The 18608-nt window shown below is 52.3% G+C and overlaps 1 protein-coding gene across 1 annotated transcript in view; it reads left to right on the top strand.

Annotated features, from left to right (window-relative positions):
- The window catches only part of LOC140192839 (tonsoku-like protein), a gene marked incomplete at its 5' end in the record, with an annotated part of 35256 nt that extends 18848 nt beyond the window's left edge, over positions 1-16408 (top strand). Inside the window, 6 exons of the mRNA XM_072250324.1 lie at positions 8007-8152; positions 12380-12532; positions 13378-13503; positions 14133-14268; positions 15743-15952; positions 16284-16408. Coding sequence (XP_072106425.1) covers positions 8007-8152; positions 12380-12532; positions 13378-13503; positions 14133-14268; positions 15743-15952; positions 16284-16408 — 896 coding nt within the window. The remainder of the gene's footprint in view (positions 1-8006; positions 8153-12379; positions 12533-13377; positions 13504-14132; positions 14269-15742; positions 15953-16283) is intronic.
- Between the last annotated feature and the right edge of the window lie 2200 nt (positions 16409-18608).

Raw genomic sequence — 18608 nt, forward strand, 5'->3', positions numbered from 1 at the left:
CGGGGGATTAGTGTGGGGACTGATACAGGATTGTGGGGAGAGAGTGGGACAGTGGGATTAGTGTGGGGACTGACACAGGACTGTAGGGAGAGATTGGGACAGGGGGATTAGTGTGGGGACTGATACAGGATTGTGGGGAGAGAGTGGGACAGTGGGATTAGAGTGGGGACTGATACAGGGCAGTGAGGAGAGAGTGGGACAGTGGGATTAGTGTGGGGATTCATACAGGACTGTGGGGAGAGAGTGGGACAGTGGGATTAGTGTGGGGACTGGTACAGGGCAGTGAGGAGAGAGTGGGACAGTGGGATTAGTGTGGGGATTGATACAGGACTGTGGGGCGAGAGTGGGACAGTGGGATTAGTGTGGGGACTGACACAGGACTGTGGGGAGAGAGTGGATCAGTGGGATTAGTGTGGGACTGACACAGGACTGTGGGGAGAGAGTGGATCAGTGGGATTAGTGTGGGACTGACACAGGACTGTGGGGAGAGAGTGGGACAGTGGGATTAGTGTGGGGATTGATACAGGACTGTGGGAAGAGAGTGGGACAGTGGAATTAGTGTGGGGACAGACACAGGACTGTGGTGAGAGAGTGGGACAGTGGGAGTAGTGTGGTACTGACACAGGACTGTGGGGAGAGAGTGGGACAGTGGGATTAGTGTGGGACTGACACAGGACTGTGGGGAGAGAGTGGATCAGTGGGATTAGTGTGGGCCTGACACAGAACTGTGGGGAGAGAGTGGGACAGTGGTATTAGTGTGGGGACTGACACAGGACTGTGGGGAGAGATTGGGACAGGGGGATTAGTGTGGGGACTGATACAGGACTATGGGGAGAGAGTGGATCAGTGGGATTAGTGTGGGATTGACACAGGACTGTGGGGAGAGAGTGGGACAGTGGGATTAGTGTGGGGATTGATATAGGACTGTGGGGAGAGAGTGGGACAGTGGGATTAGTGTGGGGACTGACACAGGACTGTGGGGAGAGAGTGGGACAGTGGGATTACTGTGGAGATTGATACAGGACTGTGCGGAGAGAGTGGGACAGTGGGATTAATGCGGGGACTGACACAGGACTGTGGGGAGAGAGTGGGACAGTGGGATTAGTGTGGGGATTGATGCAGGACTGTGGGGAGAAAGTGGGACAGTGGGATTAGTGTGGGGACTGACACAGGACTGTGGGGAGAGAGTGGGACAGTGGGATTACTGTGGGGATTGACACAGGACTGTGGGGACAGATTGCGACAGGGTGATTAGTGTGGGGATTGACAGGACTGTGGGGAGACAGTGGATCAGTGGGATTAGTGTGGGACTGACACAGGACTGTGGGGAGAGAGTGGGACAGTGGGATTAGTGTGGGGACTGATACAGGATTGTGGGGAGAGAGTGGGACAGTGGGGTTAGTGTGGGGACTGATACCGGACTGTGGGGAGACAGTGGGACAGTGTATTAGTGTGGGGATTGATACAGGACTGTGGGGAGAGATTGGGACAGTGGGATTAGTGTGGGACTGACACAGGACTGTGGGGAGAGAGTAGGACAGTGGGATTAGTGTGGGACTGACACAGAACTGTGGGGGGGAGAGTGGATCAGTGGGATTAGTGTGAGACTGACACAGGACTGTGGGGAGAGAGTGGGACAGTGGGATTAGTGTGGGGACTGACACAGGACTGTGGGCAGAGATTGGGACAGGGGGATTAGTGTGGGGACTCACACAGGACTGTGGGGAGAGAGTGGGACAGTGGGATTAGTGTGGGGACTGATACAGGGCAGTAAGGAGAGAGTGGGACAGTGGGATTAGTGTGGGGATTGATACAGAACTGTGGGAAGAGAGTGGGACAGTGGAATTAGTGTGGGGACAGACACAGGACTGTGGGGAGAGAGTGGGACAGTGGGAGTAGTGTGGGACTGACACAGGACTGTGGGGAGAGAGTGGGACAGTGGGATTAGTGTGGGGACTGATACAGGACTGTGGGGAGAGAGTGGGACAGTGGGATATGTGTGGGGACTGACAGAGGACTGTGGGGAGAGAGTGGATCAGTGGGATTAGTGTGGGACTGACACAGGACTGTGGGGGAGAGAGTGGGACAGTGGGATTACTGTGTGGATTGATACAGGACTGTGGGGAGAGAGTGGGACAGTGGGATTAGTGTGGGGACTGACACAGGACTGTGGGGAGAGAGTGGGACAGTGGGATTAGTGTGGGGACTAACACAGGACTGTTGGGAGAGAGTGGGACAGTGGGATTAGTGTGGGGATTGATACAGGACCGTGGGGAGAGAGTGGGACAGTGGGATTAGTGTGGGGACTGACACAGGACTGTGGGGAGAGAGTGGGACAGTGGGATTAGTGTGGGGACTGATATGGGGCAGTGAGGAGAGAGTGGGACAGTGGGATTAGTGTGGGGACTGATACAGGATTGTGGGGAGAGAGTGGGACAGTGGGGTTAGTGTGGGGACTGATACCGGACTGCGGGGAGACAGTGGGACACTGTATTAGTGTGGGGATTGATACGGGACTGTGGGGAGAGAGTGGGACAGTGGGATTAGTGTGGGGACTTATACCGGACTGCGGGGAGACAGTGGGACACTGTATTAGTGTGGGGATTGATACGGGACTGTGGGGAGAGAGTGGGACAGTGGGATTAGTGTGGGGACTGATACCGGACTGCGGGGAGACAGTGGGACACTGTATTAGTGTGGGGATTGATACGGGACTGTGGGGAGAGAGTGGATCAGTGGGATTAGTGTGGGACTGACACAGGACTGTGGGGAGAGAGTGGGACAGTGGGATTAGTGTGGGGACTGGTACAGGGCAGTGAGGAGAGAGTGGGACAGTGGAATTAGTGTGGGGATTCATACAGGACTGTGGGGAGAGAGTGGGACAGTGGGATTAGTGTGTGGACCCACAGAGGACTGTGGGGAGAGAGTGGGACAGTGGGATTAGTGTGGGACTGACACAGAACTGTGGGGAGAGAGTGGATCAGTGGGATTAGTGTGGGACTGACACAGGACTGTGGGGAGAGAATGGGACAGTGGAATTAGTGTGGGGACTGATACAGGGCAGTGAGGAGAGAGTGGGACAGTGGGATTAGTGTGGGGATTCATACAGGACTGTGGGGAGAGAGTGGGACAGTGGGATTAGTGTGGGGACTGACAGAGGACTGTGGGGAGAGAGTGGGACAGTGGGATTAGTGTGGGGACTGACAGAGGACTGTGGGGAGAGAGTGGGACAGTGGGATTAGTGTGGGACTGACACAGAACTGTCGGGAGAGAGTGGGACAGTGGGATTAGTGTAGGGACTGACACAGGACTGTGGGGAGAGAGTGGGACAGTGGGATTAGTGTGGGGACTGATACAGGGCAGTGAGGAGAGAGTGGGACAGTGGGATTAGTGTGGGGACTGACACAGGACTGTGGGGAGAGAGTGGGACAGTGGGATTAGTGTGGGGATTGATACAGGACTGTGGGGTGAGAGTGGGACAGTGGGATTAGTGTGGGGATTGATACAGGACTGTTGGGAGAGAGTGGGACAGTGGGATTTGTGTGGGAATTGACACAGGACTGTGGGTAGAGAGTGGGACAGTGGGATTAGTGTGGGACTGACACAGGACTGTGGGGAGAGAGTGGATCAGTGGGATTAGTGTGGGACTGACAGAGGACTGTGGGGAGAGAGTGGGTCAGTGGGATTAGTGTGGGGACTGATACAGGACTGTGGGGAGAGAGTGGGACAGTGGGATTAGTGTGGGACTGACACAGGACTGTGGGAAGAGAGTGGGACAGTGGGATTAGTGTGGGACTGACACAGGACTGTGGGGAGAGAGTGGGACAGTGGGATTAATGTGGGGACTGATACAGGACTGTGGGGAGAGAGTGGGACAGTGTATTAGTGTGGGGACTGATACAGGGCAGTGAGGAGAGAGTGGGACAGTGGGATTAGTGTGGGGATTGATACAGGACTGTGGGGAGAGAGTGGGACAGTGGGATTAGTGTGGTGACTGACACAGGACTGTGGGGAGAGAGAGGATCAGTGGGATTAGTGTGGAGACTGACACAGGACTGTGGGGAGAGAGTGGGACAGTGGGATTAGTGTGGAGACTGACACAGGACTGTGGGGAGAGAGTGGGACAGTGAGATTAGTGTGGAGACTGACACAGGACTGTGGGGAGAGAGTGGGACAGTGGGATTCGTGTGGGGACTGACACAGGACTGTGGGGTGAGAGTGGGACAGTGGGATTAGTGTGGGGATTGATACAGGACTGTGGGGAGAGAGTGGGACAGTGGGATTATTGTGGGGACTGACACAGGACTGTGGGGAGAGAGTGGTACAGTGGGATTAGTGTGGGACTGACACAGGACTGTGGGGAGAGAGTGGATCAGAGGGATTAGTGTGGGACTGACACAGGACTGTGGGGAGAGAGTGGGACAGTGGGATTAGTGTGGGGACTGACACAGGACTGTAGGGAGAGAGTGGGACAGTGGGATTAGTGTGGGGACTGATACAGGACTGTGGGGAAAGATTGGGACGGGGGATTAGTGTGGGGACTGTACAGGACTGCGGGGAGAGATTGGGACAGTGGGATTAGTGTGGGACTGACACAGGACTGTGGGGAGAGAGTGGATCAGAGGGATTAGTGTGGGACTGACACAGGACTGTGGGGAGAGAGTGGGACAGTGGGATTAGTGTGGGGACTGACACAGGACTGTAGGGAGAGATTGGGACAGGGGGATTAGTGTGGGGACTGATACAGGATTGTGGGGAGAGAGTGGGACAGTGGGATTAGTGTGGGGACTGATACCGGACTGTGGGGATAGAGTGGGACCGTGGGATTAGTGTGGGGATTGATACAGGACTGTGGGGTGAGAGTGGGACAGTGGGATTAGTGTGGGGACTGATACAGGACTGTGTGGAGAGAGTGGGACAGTGGGATTAGTGTGGGGACTGATACAGGGCAGTGAGGAGAGAGTGGGACAGTGGGATTAGTGTGGGGTCTGATACAGGACTGTGGGGAGAGAGTGGGCCAGTGGGATTAGTGTGGGACTGACACAGGACTGTGGGGAGAGAGTGGGACAGTGGGATTAGTGTGGGGACTGATACAGGACTGTGGGGAAAGATTGGGACGGGGGATTAGTGTGGGGACTGATACAGGACTGCGGGGAGAGATTGGGACGGCGGATTAGTGTGGGGACTGACACAGGATTTTAGAGATGTGGACTCAGTTTACCCTCTAGACTTTTTCTACTGAGGCTGTGTGCAGGAGGAATCCTCTTGAATTAGAGGTCATAGGTAAATTGGGAAGGATAAAATATTTAACAGGAACCTGACAGTGAATTTCTGTCAGGTGGTGGTGAGAGTGTGGAGAGTAATGAGCAACCGCAGGAATGGATGATATGGTTTTGTATTCAGCATTTAAGTGAATTTTAGAACATGGAAACATGGAAAACCTACAGTTCAATACAGGCCATTCAGCCCACAAAACTATGCCGAACATGTCCTTAACTTAGAAATTATCTCGGGTTCCCCATAGCCCTCTATTTTTGCAAGCTCCATGTACCTATCCAGGAGTACCTTAAAAGACCCTATCGTATTTGCCTCCACCACTTATCCAATTCAATGGTTTCCAGAAGCTCCAGCACATCCTCTTTCTTAATATCTATATGCTGAAGGTTTTCAGTCCACTGTAAGTCGTCCCTACAATCGCCAAATCCTTTTCCGTAATGAATACTGAAGCAAAGTACTCATTAAGTACCTCTGCCATATCCTCCAGTTCCATACACACTTTTCCACTGTCACACTTGATTGGTCCTATTCTCTCATGTTTTATCCTCTTGCTCATCACGTACTTGTAGAATGCCTTGGGGTTTTATTTAATCCTGCTCACCAAGGCTTTCTCATGGCCCCTTCTGGCTCTCCTAATTTCATTCTTAAACTCCTTCCTGCTTGCCTTATAATCTTCTAGACCTTTATCATTACCTAGTTTTTTGAACCTTTCGTAAGCTTTTCTTCTTGACTAGGTTTTCAACAGCCTTTGTACACCACAGTTCCTATACCCTACTATCTTTTCCCTGTCTCATTGGAACGTACCTATGCAGAACACCACGCAAATATCCCCTGAACATTTACCACATTTCTTCCCTGAGAACATCTGTTCCCAATTTATGCTTCCAAGTTCCTGCCTAATAGCCTCATATTTGCCTTACTCCAATTAATCATTTTCCTAACTTGTCTGTTCCTATCCCTCTCCAATGCTGTGGTAAAGGAGATAGAATTGAGATCACTATCTCCAAAATGCTCTCCCACTGAGAGATCTGACACCTGATCAGGTTTGTTTTCCAATACCAGATCAAGTACAGCCTCTCCTCTTATAGGCTTATTTACATATTGTGTCAAATAACCTTCTTGAACACACCTAACAAACTCCACCCCATCTAAACCCCTCACTCTATTTGGGAAATTAAAATCTCCCACCATGACAACCCTTTTATAATTACACCTTTCCAGAATCTGTCTCCCTATCTGCTCCTCGATGTCCCTGTTACTATTAGATGGTTATAAAAAACACCCAGTGGAGTTATTGACCCCTTCCTGTTCCTAAATTCCACCCACAAAGACTCCATAGACAATCCCTCCATGTCTCTGACTCTGATCAGCAGTGCCACGCCCCCACCTCTTTTGTCTCCCTCCCTGTCCTTTCCGAAACATCTAAAGCCTGGCACTCTAAGTAACCATTCCTGCCCCTGAGCCATCCAAGTCTCTGTAATGGCCACAACATCGTAGCTCCAAGTACTGATCCACGCTCTAAGCTCAACTGCTTTGTTCATGACGCTTCTTGCATTAAAATAGATACATCTCAAACCATCGGTCTGAGTGTGTCCCTTCTCTATCACCTGCCTATCCTCCCTCTCGCACTGTCTCCAAACTTTCTCTATTTGTGAGCCAACTGCCTCTTCCTCCATCTCTTCAGTTTGGTTCCCACCCCCCAGTAATTCTAATTTAATCTCTCCCCAGTAGCCTTAGCAATCCTCCCCGCCAGGAAATTTGTCCCCCTGGGATTCAAGTGCAACCTGTCCTTTTTGTACAGGTCACACCTGCCCCAAAAGAGGACCCAATGATCCAGAAATCTGAATCCCTGTCCCCTGCTCCAATCCCTCAGCTACGTATTTATCCCCCACCTCACTCTATTCCTCTATTCACTGTCATGTGGCACAGGCAGTAATCCCGAGATTACTACCTTTGAGGTCCTGCTTCTCAAATTCCTTCCTGTCTCCCTGTGGTCTGCTCTCAGGACCTCCTCCCTTTTCCAGCCTATGTCGTTGATACCAATATGTCCCATGACCCCTGGCTGTTCTCCCTCCCACCGCAAGATATCGTGGATGTGATCTGAAACATCCTGGACCCTGGCACCTGGGAGGCAACCTACCATCCGCGTTTCTTTCCTGCGTCCACAGAATCGCCTGTCTGATCCCCTAACTATAGAGTCCCCTATTACCACTGCCATCCCCTTCCTTTCCCTACCCTTCTGAGCCACAGGGCCAGACTCTGTGCCAGAGGCACAGTCACTGTTGCTTCCCCCAGGTAGGCCAACCCCCCAACAGTGCTCAAACAGGAGTACTTATTGTTAAGGGGGACATCCACAGGGGTACTCTCTGATACCTGACTCTTGCCCTTCCCTCTCCTGACTGCCACCCACTTATCTGTCTCCCGAGGCCCCGGTGTGACTACCTGTCTATAGCTCCTGACTCTTCCTTAGATAAATAGATTTTAGATAAATAGAAATGAGGACTATGGTCCACGTACAAGAGCTGTGTTCCGTGTGTGAGGGCTGTGAAGGGCCCTGGTCTGTGTGCGAAAGCTCTGAAGGGCTATGGTCCACGTGCGAGGGCAATGGAGACAGGCTTTGGGAATACCTGGTGCAGTTAGTGATGGGAGTTGGTGGGGAGGTGTTTGCTGTTACAGTCTGAGGGAGGGTGGCGTTTCCCTGTGTGTTTACGGTTACCATCTCTCCCCAGCGCTGAAGGGCGAGCGACTGCAGAGGGAGCTCCAGGCCATACCAGAAAACCACTATGACAGCCGCCTGCATCTGTATGAGGAGCTGGGGGACCTCTGCTGTTCAGTGCGATGTTATCAGAAGGGTGTGGAGTATTATCAGGACCAGGTAACTGGGATGATGGTTCTCCTTCACTCTCCTCCTGCACTTCACCAACTCACCCTCACCTGGTCTCACCCATCACCTGCCAGTGTGTACCCCTTCCCCTCTCCCACCCCCCTTGCCCCTCACCTGGTCTCACCCGTCACCTATCAGCGTGTACCCCTTCCCCTCTCCCACCCCCCTTGCCCCTCACCTGGTCTCACCAATCACCTATCAGCGTGTACCCCTTCCCCCCCACCTTGCCCCTCACCTGCCAGCGTGTACCCCTTCCCCTCTCCCAACCACCTTGCCCCTCACCTGGTCTCGCAGAAATCCTGCCGGTGTGTACTCCTTTCCCTCACCCGGTCCCTCACCTTTTTCTGGCTACCCACCATTCCTTTCCAGTCCTGAAGGGTCTTGGATCGAAACACTGACTGTTTATTCCCCTGCATTGATGTTGCCTGATCCACTGACTTCTTCCAGTGCTATGGTCGTGTTGTGGTTAGCACGACACTATGACAGCTCGAGGCGTCAGAATTTGGAGTTCGATTCCGACGTCATCTATCTGTCCTCTCTGTGGAATGTGTGGGTTTCCTCTGGGTACTCCAGGTTTCGCCCACAATCCAAAGATGTACGGATTAGTCGGTGAACTGGTCATTGTAAATTGTCCCGTGATTAGGCTCTGGGGTTGCTGGGCTGCTCGAAGGGCCAATTCTGTGCTGTAGCTCAATAAAACGTTGTAAATAAGTGGATGTTGGGAAGATTGCTTCAGAGTTCTGATTGAGAAGGTCCAGAACTTCCGCTAATGCCCCACCTCCCTCTCGTACCCCATCCGTTACTTATTTTTATACACACATTCTTTCTCTCTCTCCTTTTTCTCCCTCTGTCCCTCTGATTATACCCCTTACCCATCCTCTGTTTCCCCCCCATCGTCTTTTTCCCCGGACCTCCTGTCCCACGATCCTCTCATATCCCCTTTACCAATCACCTGTCCAGTTCTTGGCTCCATCCCTCCCCCTCCTGTCTTCTTCTATCATTTTGGATCTCCCTCTCCCCCTCCACTTTCAAATCTCTTACTCACTCTTCCTTCAGTTAGTCCTGACGAAGGGTCTCGGCCTGAAACGTCGACTGTACCTCTTCCTAGAGATGCTGCCTGGCCTGCTGCGTTCACCAGCAACTTTGATGTGTGTTGCTCCACATAAGATGTCTCTGGGCTTTTCACACCCTTTGATTTTGATCTTTTTGTGCTGTCGTTATTTGATCCAGCGAAGTTACGTTTACAGAGGTACAGAAGCCTGAGGACACACACTCACCAATTCAGGAACAGCTTCTTCCCCTCTGCCATCAGATATCTGAATGGACATTGAACCCATGAACACTACCTCACTACTTTTTCTTTCTATTTTTGCACTACCTATTTAATTTAACTATTTAATATATATATACTAACCGTAACTCACATTTTCTCTATTATTATGTATTCCATTGTACTGCTGCCACAAAGACAACAGATTCCATGACATGTGCCAGTGATATTAAACCTGATTCTGATTCTGATCGTGATTAAGATTTCCGGCATCTGCAGAATCTCTTGTATTTGACATTTGAAAGGTACTTGAGTAGGTATAGGGAAGGTTTACATGTATAGAACAGAGAGCATAGACCAGTACAGTACAGGAACAGGCCCTTCAGCTCACAGTGTTGTCCCAACTAATTAAATTAGTAATCAATTGGTCAACTAAACAAATCTCTTCCATATCCCACTTTCCTCACATTCGTGTGCCTAGCTAAACATCTCTTAAAGTTTCTAATGTACCTGCCTCTTCCACCACCCCAGGCAACACATTCCAGGTGCCCACCTTGACTCCATAGTTCAGGGTTGACCATGGACGTTGTGTCCCAGTTGTCTAGATACACAAGCCTGGGCAGTATGATACGGAGAGCAAGCTGTTGCCCGTACAGCAGGCTCCCCCTCTCCACGCAGCTGACGAACCCAAAGGAACGGCAGAGACCGATAAAGTTTGGCACCAGTGGTGTCGCAGGAGCTGCCAGTCAGCGTTGAACTGAATGTCGGACTGCCAGCTCCGGGTTTTTCCTCAGGTTTACTCCCGAAGCCTTCCCCATGAGTGGGTATATCCATAAGGTTTGAGATCAGCGTTCTACTTCTCCCGGATGAGCTGCCAACCACAGCTGACAAGCCTCATCTGCCCAAAGTGATGGGTTTTAAGGCGCCAGAAGGCTTTTGGCCCTTCTCCTGTTACTGGAAATTGTTCCGCCAGGCCTAGTCCTAGACTCTTCCCCCATAGGAAACATCTTCTCCACATCCGCACTATCAAGGCCTTTCACCATTCGATTAGTTTCAATTAAGTCTTCAGAGTTGAATTCCGGTGCAGTTTGTATGTTCTCCCTCTGCTATTCAAATCCAAATTTTTGGTCCACTGGCTATTCTCACATCTTGCCTCTGTAACCCCGAACCCCAAACCGCATTATCAACAAAGAATTCATCAACCTCCTCTTTAAATATACCCAATGACTTGGCCTCCACAGCCGTCTGTGGCAATGAATTCCACAGATTCACCGCCTTCTGCTAAAGAAATTCCTCTTCATTTCTGTTCTAAAGGGACGTCCTTCTGTGCCCTCTGGTCCCAGACACCCCTACGATGGGAAACATCCTCTCCACATCCACTCTATCCAGGACTTCCAATATTCAGCAAGTTTTAATGAAATCACCCCTCATTCTTCAAAACTCCAATGAATACATCCTCAGAACCATCACACACTCCTCATGCGTTAACCCTTTTATCCCCAGAATCATTCTCATGAGCCTCCTCCGGACCCTACCCAATGCCTACACATAAGGGGCCCAATATGGGTGAAGGGGCAGGTAGTTTTGAGGAAGAAGAGAGGCTGCAGAAGGACTTAGACGGATGAGGAGAATGGGCAAGGAATGTAGTGTTGGGAAGTGTATGGTCTTGCACTTTGGTAGAAGAAATAAAAGCATTGACTGTTCTCTAAATGGAGAGAACATTCAGAGTCCTTGTGTGGGATTCCCCAAAAGTTAATTTGCAGGTTGAGTCAGTGGTGAGGAAAGCAAATACGATGTTGGCATTCATTTTGAGAGGACTAGAATATAAAAACAAGGATGTAATTTTGAGGCTTTATAAGGCACTATTGGTGCCTCACAGAGTATTTTGGGCCCCTTATCTAGGAAAGGATGCACTGGCATTGGAGAGGGTTCAAAGGAGGTTCACAAAAATGATTCTGGGATTGAAAAGCTTGTCACATGAAGAGTGTTTGATAGCTCTGGGCCTCTACTCACTGGAATTCAGAAGAATAAGCGAAGACTTAATTGCAACCCATTGAATGGTGAAAGGCCTTGATAGCATGGATGTGGAGAAGATGTTTCCTATGGGGGAGAGGCTCGGACCAGAGGACACAGCCTCAGAATAGAAGAGGATTCTTTTAGAACGGAGATTAGGGGAATATCTTAAACCAGAGAGTGGTGAATCTATGGAATTCTTTGCCACAGGCAGCTGTGGAAGCCAAGTCTTTATGAATATTTAAGGCAGATGTTGATAGATTCTTGATCGGTCGGGACATGAAGGGATACGGGGAGAAGGCAGGAGATTGGGGCTGAGGGGTAAATAGATCAGCCACGATGAAATGGAGGAGCAGAGTCGATGGGCCAAATGGCCTAATTCTGCTCCTGTATCTTATGGTCTTAAAACTGCTCATAATCTCAAAATATGGCCTGACCAACACCTTATAAGATTTCAGCAATATACTCATTCCTTCTATATTCTAGTTCTCTTGAAATGAATGCCAACCTTGCCATTGCCTTCCTTACCACCGACTCAACCTGTAAGTTAACCTGTGGGGAATCCTGCACGAGCAGTCCCAAGTCCGTTTGCAAGATGATTTCATAATTCACTCCTCATTTAGAAAATAGAGAGGAGAGTTACGTATCAGAATCAGGTTTAGTATCACCAGCATATGTTGTGAAATTCGTTGCAATGTCCATTCAGGAACCTGATGGTGGAGGGGAAGAAGCTGTTCCAGTAACCCTGAATGTGTGTCTTCAGGCTCCTGTACCTCCTCCCTGATGGTAGCAATGAGAAGAGGGCATGTCCTGGGTGCTGGGGACTGCCTTTGTGAAGTAACACCTATTAAATTTGATGATGTCTGTACGTAGCTGACAGGAGCAGTGTGCTGGCGACCCCGCCTCACTCAGCACTAACTAGTGTTCCTCTCCAGCTGGCCTGTGCACAGAGGCTGTGCTGTCCCGGCAAGCAGATGGCGGTGATCCACTGGTCCCTGGCCCGCACATATGATGACCTGAAGGATTACGGACAGGCCCTCATGCATTACCAGAAGGAACTGGAACTTCAGAAGGGCAACGATCAGGAGGTGAGGGAGCATCCCACTGTGGGAGGGGTGGTACTGAGGTAGAGTCACAGTGTCGGAGGGGTGGTACTGAGCAAGGGTCACATTGTGGGAGGGAGTCCAGCTGTCCATTCTGCGGACGGGAGGACGGGATGGAACTGAGGGAGGGGCAGCACTGAGTGAAGGGCGGTACCGAAGGAGAGGAGGTACCGAGGGAGTGGAGGTCCTGAGGGAAGGATGGTACTTAGGGAGGGGAGGTCCTGAGGGAAGGACGGTACTGAGGGAGAGGAGGTACCGAGGGAGGGGCAGTACTGAAGGAGGGATAGTACTGAGAGAGTGGAGGTACCAAGGGAGGGACGGTACTTGGGAGAGGAGGTACTGAGGGAGGGGCAGTACTGAAGGAGGGACAGTACCAAGGGAGGGACAGTACTTAGGGAGAGGAGGTACTGGGGGAGGGGCAGCACTGGAGGAGGGACAGTACTGAAGGAGAGGAGGTACTGAGGGAAGGACAGTACTGAGGGAGTGGAGGTATTGAAGGAGGGATGGTACCAAGGGAGGGACGGTACTTAGGGAGAAGAGGTACTGAGGGGAGGTACCGAGGGAGGGGCGGTACTGTGGGAGGGGTGGTACTGAGGGAGGATCACACTGTGGGAGGGGTGGTACTGAGGGAGAGGAGGTACTGAGGGGCAGTACTGAGGGAGGGGCGGGTGTTAAGAGTACCATTCCTGTTGTGGTGATGACAGAGCACGGACCCTCCCGATCCGGTGAAGGAGCTAACGTGCGAGCTGTTCCTGCACCATCCAGCACACGGGGATCCCAGTGTTGTCACTAGACCAGCAGTGAGGAATACACAATGCCTGTCTCGGCAGGAGTGCAGGACATTGCTGCATATGGTGGAGGTCCAGCAGAAGATGGGGACAGACCAGACGGAAGTGGAGGGGAGCCTGCAGGCAGCCGTATACCACGCAGAGAGATCCGGGAATTCCAGGCTGCAGGTATGGAACCTGCCAGGGTCCGGCGTTGGGCATTGTCACAGCTGGCAGCCCTGGCTGGTTTTGGGGTGATAGCTGGTGCCAGGGGTGTAGGCAGTCTCCCCCCCCCCCCCCCGCTTACTCTGGACATACTTGCCACACAGAGATACCCACCAAGCCCAGGATACCCTCCCACCTCACAGGGGATCCAGACGTGGCACCGCGGAGAGGAAGAGGGGGTTTGAAGGGGGAAAGAGGAAGAGGGAGCAAAGGGTTGTCCTAGCTCTGACCTGAATGAAATGTGTCTGCAGTCAGCCACACTCTGCACCCAAAACCCATCCACAGCCCTGTCTCCTGACCCACTGGATCCACAGCCCAGCCCTCTTCACGGCCTCCCGCCCCGTCGGGCAGAGATACAAACCGTGAAAGCACATCTCACCAGGCCAGGATCAAGGAAAGAGTCTATCCCATTGTTATCACATCATGAATGGACTCTCGACCTCACAGTCTACCTCAGTATGACCCTGCACTGCACTCTCTCTGTCGCTGGTACGCTTTATTTTGCAGTCTGTAGTTGTTTTCCTCGTACTTCCTCAGTACACTGTGTGATGATCTGATCTGTGTGAACAGTCTGCATCCTCTTACACTTCTAGTGGGGCATAGGCCGACAACAGCAGCTCTGTCCTGGGCCAGTCTTTCAAGGTGTAGTCCACGAAGATCCTTCCTCCCCGGGGATGCAACCAATCTGTACCTTCGAGACTTTGGTTCACACTGCAAGAGTGCCAGGTGGTACAGGCGGTTCAACTCCGAAAGTGAGGTTCCAGACTACCTCCTGCCGTGATCCTTTCAGAGAGAAAGTGAGATGAGTAAAGTGCTTTGTCGTTACCGTCTGACATTGGTACGTTCTCGCCATGACCGTGTAGGTTTCCTCCAGGTCCTCTGGCTCCCTGCTATGCTCCAAAGACCTACGGGTTAGGGTACGTGGTGTGTTGTCTCCGGAAGCGTGGCCCCGCGTGTGCTCTTCCCTCACCACGTTCAGACGCTGTCGGCCATTGATGCAAGTGATGTCCATTTGGCAAATGAAACTCATTTTTATCTTTACATGTCTGAATATAAAATCTATTACTCATTCACAGACATCTTCCCCAAACATAGAGAGGCTCTGGAAGGAGGTGAAAGATCAAGCTCTCCTTCCTTCCTCTCAAAGTTCAAAGTAAATTTATTATCAGCGAAGGGATACGTCACCATATACAACCCTGAGATTCGTTTTCTTCAAGGCATTCACAGGAAGATTAAAAAGTACAATCCAGTTCATGAAAACTGTTCATAACAAAGACTAAATGTGCAAAAGAGGACAAATGGTGCCGGTAACAAATGAAAATATAGAAATAACACCGAGAACATGAGTTGTAGATCCTTGATCATCAGTCTGTCGGGTAGTGAATCAGTTCAGTGTGTGCTGAGAGAAGGTGAATTGAATTGACTTTATTACTTATATCCTTCACATACAGTATGTGAGAAGTAAAAATCTTTATGTTACATCTCTGTTATAATAAATAGTATGTACAACAGGACAGTCGATATAACATGGAAATACAGTTGCATCAGCATGAATTAATCAGTCTGATGGCCTGGTGGAAGAAGCTGTCCCGGAGCCTGTCGGTCCTGGCTTTTATGCTGCGGTACCGTTTCCTGGATGGTAGCAACTGGAACAGTTTGTGATTGGGGTGACTCGGGTCCCCAATAATCCCGTGGGCCCTTTTTACGCACCTGTCTTTGTAAATGTCCTGAATCATGGGAAGTTCACATCTACAGATGCGCTGGGCTGTCGGCTCCACTCTCTGCAGAGTCCTGCGATTGACGGAGGTACAGTTCCCATACCAGGCAGTGATGCAGCCAGTCAGGATGCTCTCAATCGTGCCCCTGTGGCGACCCACTTTCTGCACAAGCGAACCGGCTCACAAAATAGCCCGGGCACGGGGAGAGACTTTTGTAACGCACCTCTGACGTCATTTTCCGCCCGGGGGGGCGGGAAGGGAACTGCGTAAAAGCCAGTGCCACGAATAAACTAGTCTCGAGTGCAACTTACAGACTGCGTGTCGTTATCTCTAGCTCTGTGTGCAGCACATTGCTACATTGGTGACCCCGACGGTCCAAACGGGGTTTGCATCAAAGATGATCAACTCTTCATCTGTTCACGCAGTTTCGCTAAAACTGCCAACTTTCTGGACGCTGCGACCACGTGTGTGGTTTGACCAAGCAGAAGCCCAGTTCCAGATTCAGCAGATATCCTCGGATTCCACACGTTACTACGACGTGGTGAGCTCCCTTGACCAGGAGGCAGCCGCACGGGTTGAGGATTTCCTACAGTCACCTCTGGAAGGAGGAAAATATGCAGCATTCAAAGCGCTGCTCATAGGGACCTTTGGCCTCTCATGGCATGAGCGAGGTGCCCACCTGCTGCACCTGGACGGTTTGGGAGACGGGCCGCCGGCAGCATTAATGAACAAGATGCTGGCCCTGGCTGAAGGACACAAGCCCTGCCTCATGTGTGAGCAGGCATTCCTAGAGCAACTGCTCGAGGACATACATCTGCTGCTGGCCAACACAGATTTCAGTGACCCCGGAAGGTGGCGGCCCGGGCAGACGTGCTGTGGAAAGCCAAGAGGGAGAGCGAGGCATCCGTCAGACGGATTACCAAGCCATGTGCCCAACAGCAGACCAGACCAGGCCCAGCAACACAGCGCACACAACCCGGAGGCAGGAGTGAGGAGGCCAATGAACAGTGGTGTTTCTACCACCAGTGATGGGGCACAGAAGCCCGCCGTTGTTGCCCGCCCTGCAAGTTCCTGGGAAACGCCAGTGCCAGGGCCAGCTGCCGCTAATGGCTACGGCGGCTGGCAACCAGGACAGCCGTCTGTACATCTAGGACAAGCAGGCGGGAGGCCGCTTCTTGGTCGACACCAGAGCGGAAATCAGCATCTTACCCCCGATGGGGTACGACACCCGCAACAGGGAGCCAGGACCCACCCTGAGGGCCACAAACGGCAGCATGATACAGACCTACGGCACTCGCACAGTGCAGCTACAGTTCGGCGCCAGCCAGTTCACGTGGGATTTCACACTGGCCGCCGTGGCCCAACCACTCCTGGGGGCGGACTTCTTGCGAGCTCACAGCCTGCTGCTGGACTTGCAAGGGAAAAGACTGGTCCATGCCAAGACTTTCCAGACGTTCTCCCTGGGTGAAGCCAAGTTGCCATCCCCAAACCTGGACTGCATCAGGCTGTCTGACAACGAATTCACCAGAATCCTGGCGGACTTTCCATCAGTTCTGGCACCGCAGTTCATGGCAGCCATGCCCAGATATGGAGTACAGCACCACATTTCGACCCAGGGACCACCCCTCCATGCCCGCGCACGAAGGCCCCCCCCCCCCGGACAAGCTCCGCCTGGCGAAGGAGGAGTTCAACAGGATGGAGGAATTGGGGATCACGTGGCGGTCCGGCAGCCCATGGACCTCCCCCCTGCACATGGTGCCCAAAGCAGCCGGGGGCTGGAGACCATGCGGTGACTACCGCAGACTGAACGAGGCTACAACTCCAGACAGCTACCCCATGCCACACATACAGGACTTTGCAGCAAACCTGCACGGGGCAAGCATCTTTTCCAAAGTAGACCTTGTCCGAGGATACCATCAAATCCCGGTGCATCCTGAAGACATCCCTAAAACAGCACTCATCACCCCGTTCGGCCTGTTCGAATTCCTCTGAATGCCGTTTGGCCTGAAGAATGCCGCACAGACGTTCCAGCGGCTAATTGACGCGGTGGGACGCGACCTGGACTTTGCGTTCATCTATTTGGACGACATCCTCATAGCCAGCAGTAGTCGTCAGTAGCATCTGTCCCACCTCCGCCAGCTCTACTCCAGCCTGAGTGATTTCGGCCTCACGATCAACCCGGCCAAATGCCAGTTCGGACTCGACACCATCGACTTCCTGGGCCACAGGATTACCAAAGATGGGGCAACACCTCTGCCCGTCAAAGTAGACGCGATCCGCTACTTCGCCTGGCCCAACACAGTCAAAGGCCTCCAGGAGCTCATTGGTATGGTGAACTTCTACCACCGCTTCCTCCCCCCAGCAGCCCGTATCATGCGCCCTTTGTTCACCCTGATGTCTGGTAAAGGCAAGGACATTACTTGGGACGAAGAGGCCGTGGCTGCTTCTGTTAAAGCCAAGGAAGCCTTGGCAGACGCCGCGATGCTGGTGCACCCCAGAACGGACGTTCCAACCGCCCTCACAGTGGACGCATCCAACACAGCAGTCAGTGGAGTGCTGGAGCAACTCATCGAGGGGCGCTGGCAACCCCTGGCGTTCTTCAGCAGGCACCTACGGCCACCGGAACTCAAGTACAGTGCCATCGACCGGAAGCTGTTGGCACTATATCTGGCAATCCGGCATTTCAGGTACTTCTTAGAAGGCAGGCCGTTCACCGCATTCACGGACCACAAACCGTTGACCTTCACGTTCACGAAGGTGTCCGATCCCTGGTCGGCCCACCAGCAGCGACAACTGTCCTACATCTCCGAGTACACGACGGACATCCAGCATGTCTCGGGAAAGGACAACGTCGTGGTGGACGCACTTTCCAGACCTACCATACAGGCCCTGTCCCAGGGGGTGGACTATGCAGCGCTGGCAGAGGCACAACAGGCAGACGCTGAGATCCCCAGATACAGGACTGCAGTCTCCGGTTTGCAGCTTCAAGACCTCCCTGTAGGCCCAGGTGAGAGGACCCTCCTGTGTGACGTGGCTATTGGCCAACCTCGCCCCATCGTCCCGGCAGCCTGGCGGCAGCGAGTTTTAACTCCATACACAGCTTGGTGCACCCATCTATCAGGACAACCGTCCGGATGGTCTCCAGCAAGTTCGTGTGGCACGGACTTCACAAACAGGTGAGCGAATGGGCCAAAACGTGCACGCAGTGCCAAACGGCCAAGGTGCAGCGGCACACCAAAGCCCCACTGCAGCAGTTCGAACCCACCCTCCGGAGGTTCGACCACATCCATGTGGATATCGTGGGGCCCCTGCCAGTGTCACGAGGAGCGCGGTACCTCCTAACTATGGTAG

The sequence above is a fragment of the Mobula birostris genome, unplaced genomic scaffold (assembly GCF_030028105.1).
Source record: "Mobula birostris isolate sMobBir1 unplaced genomic scaffold, sMobBir1.hap1 scaffold_2801, whole genome shotgun sequence".
In the NCBI taxonomy this organism is placed as follows: domain Eukaryota; kingdom Metazoa; phylum Chordata; class Chondrichthyes; order Myliobatiformes; family Myliobatidae; genus Mobula; species Mobula birostris.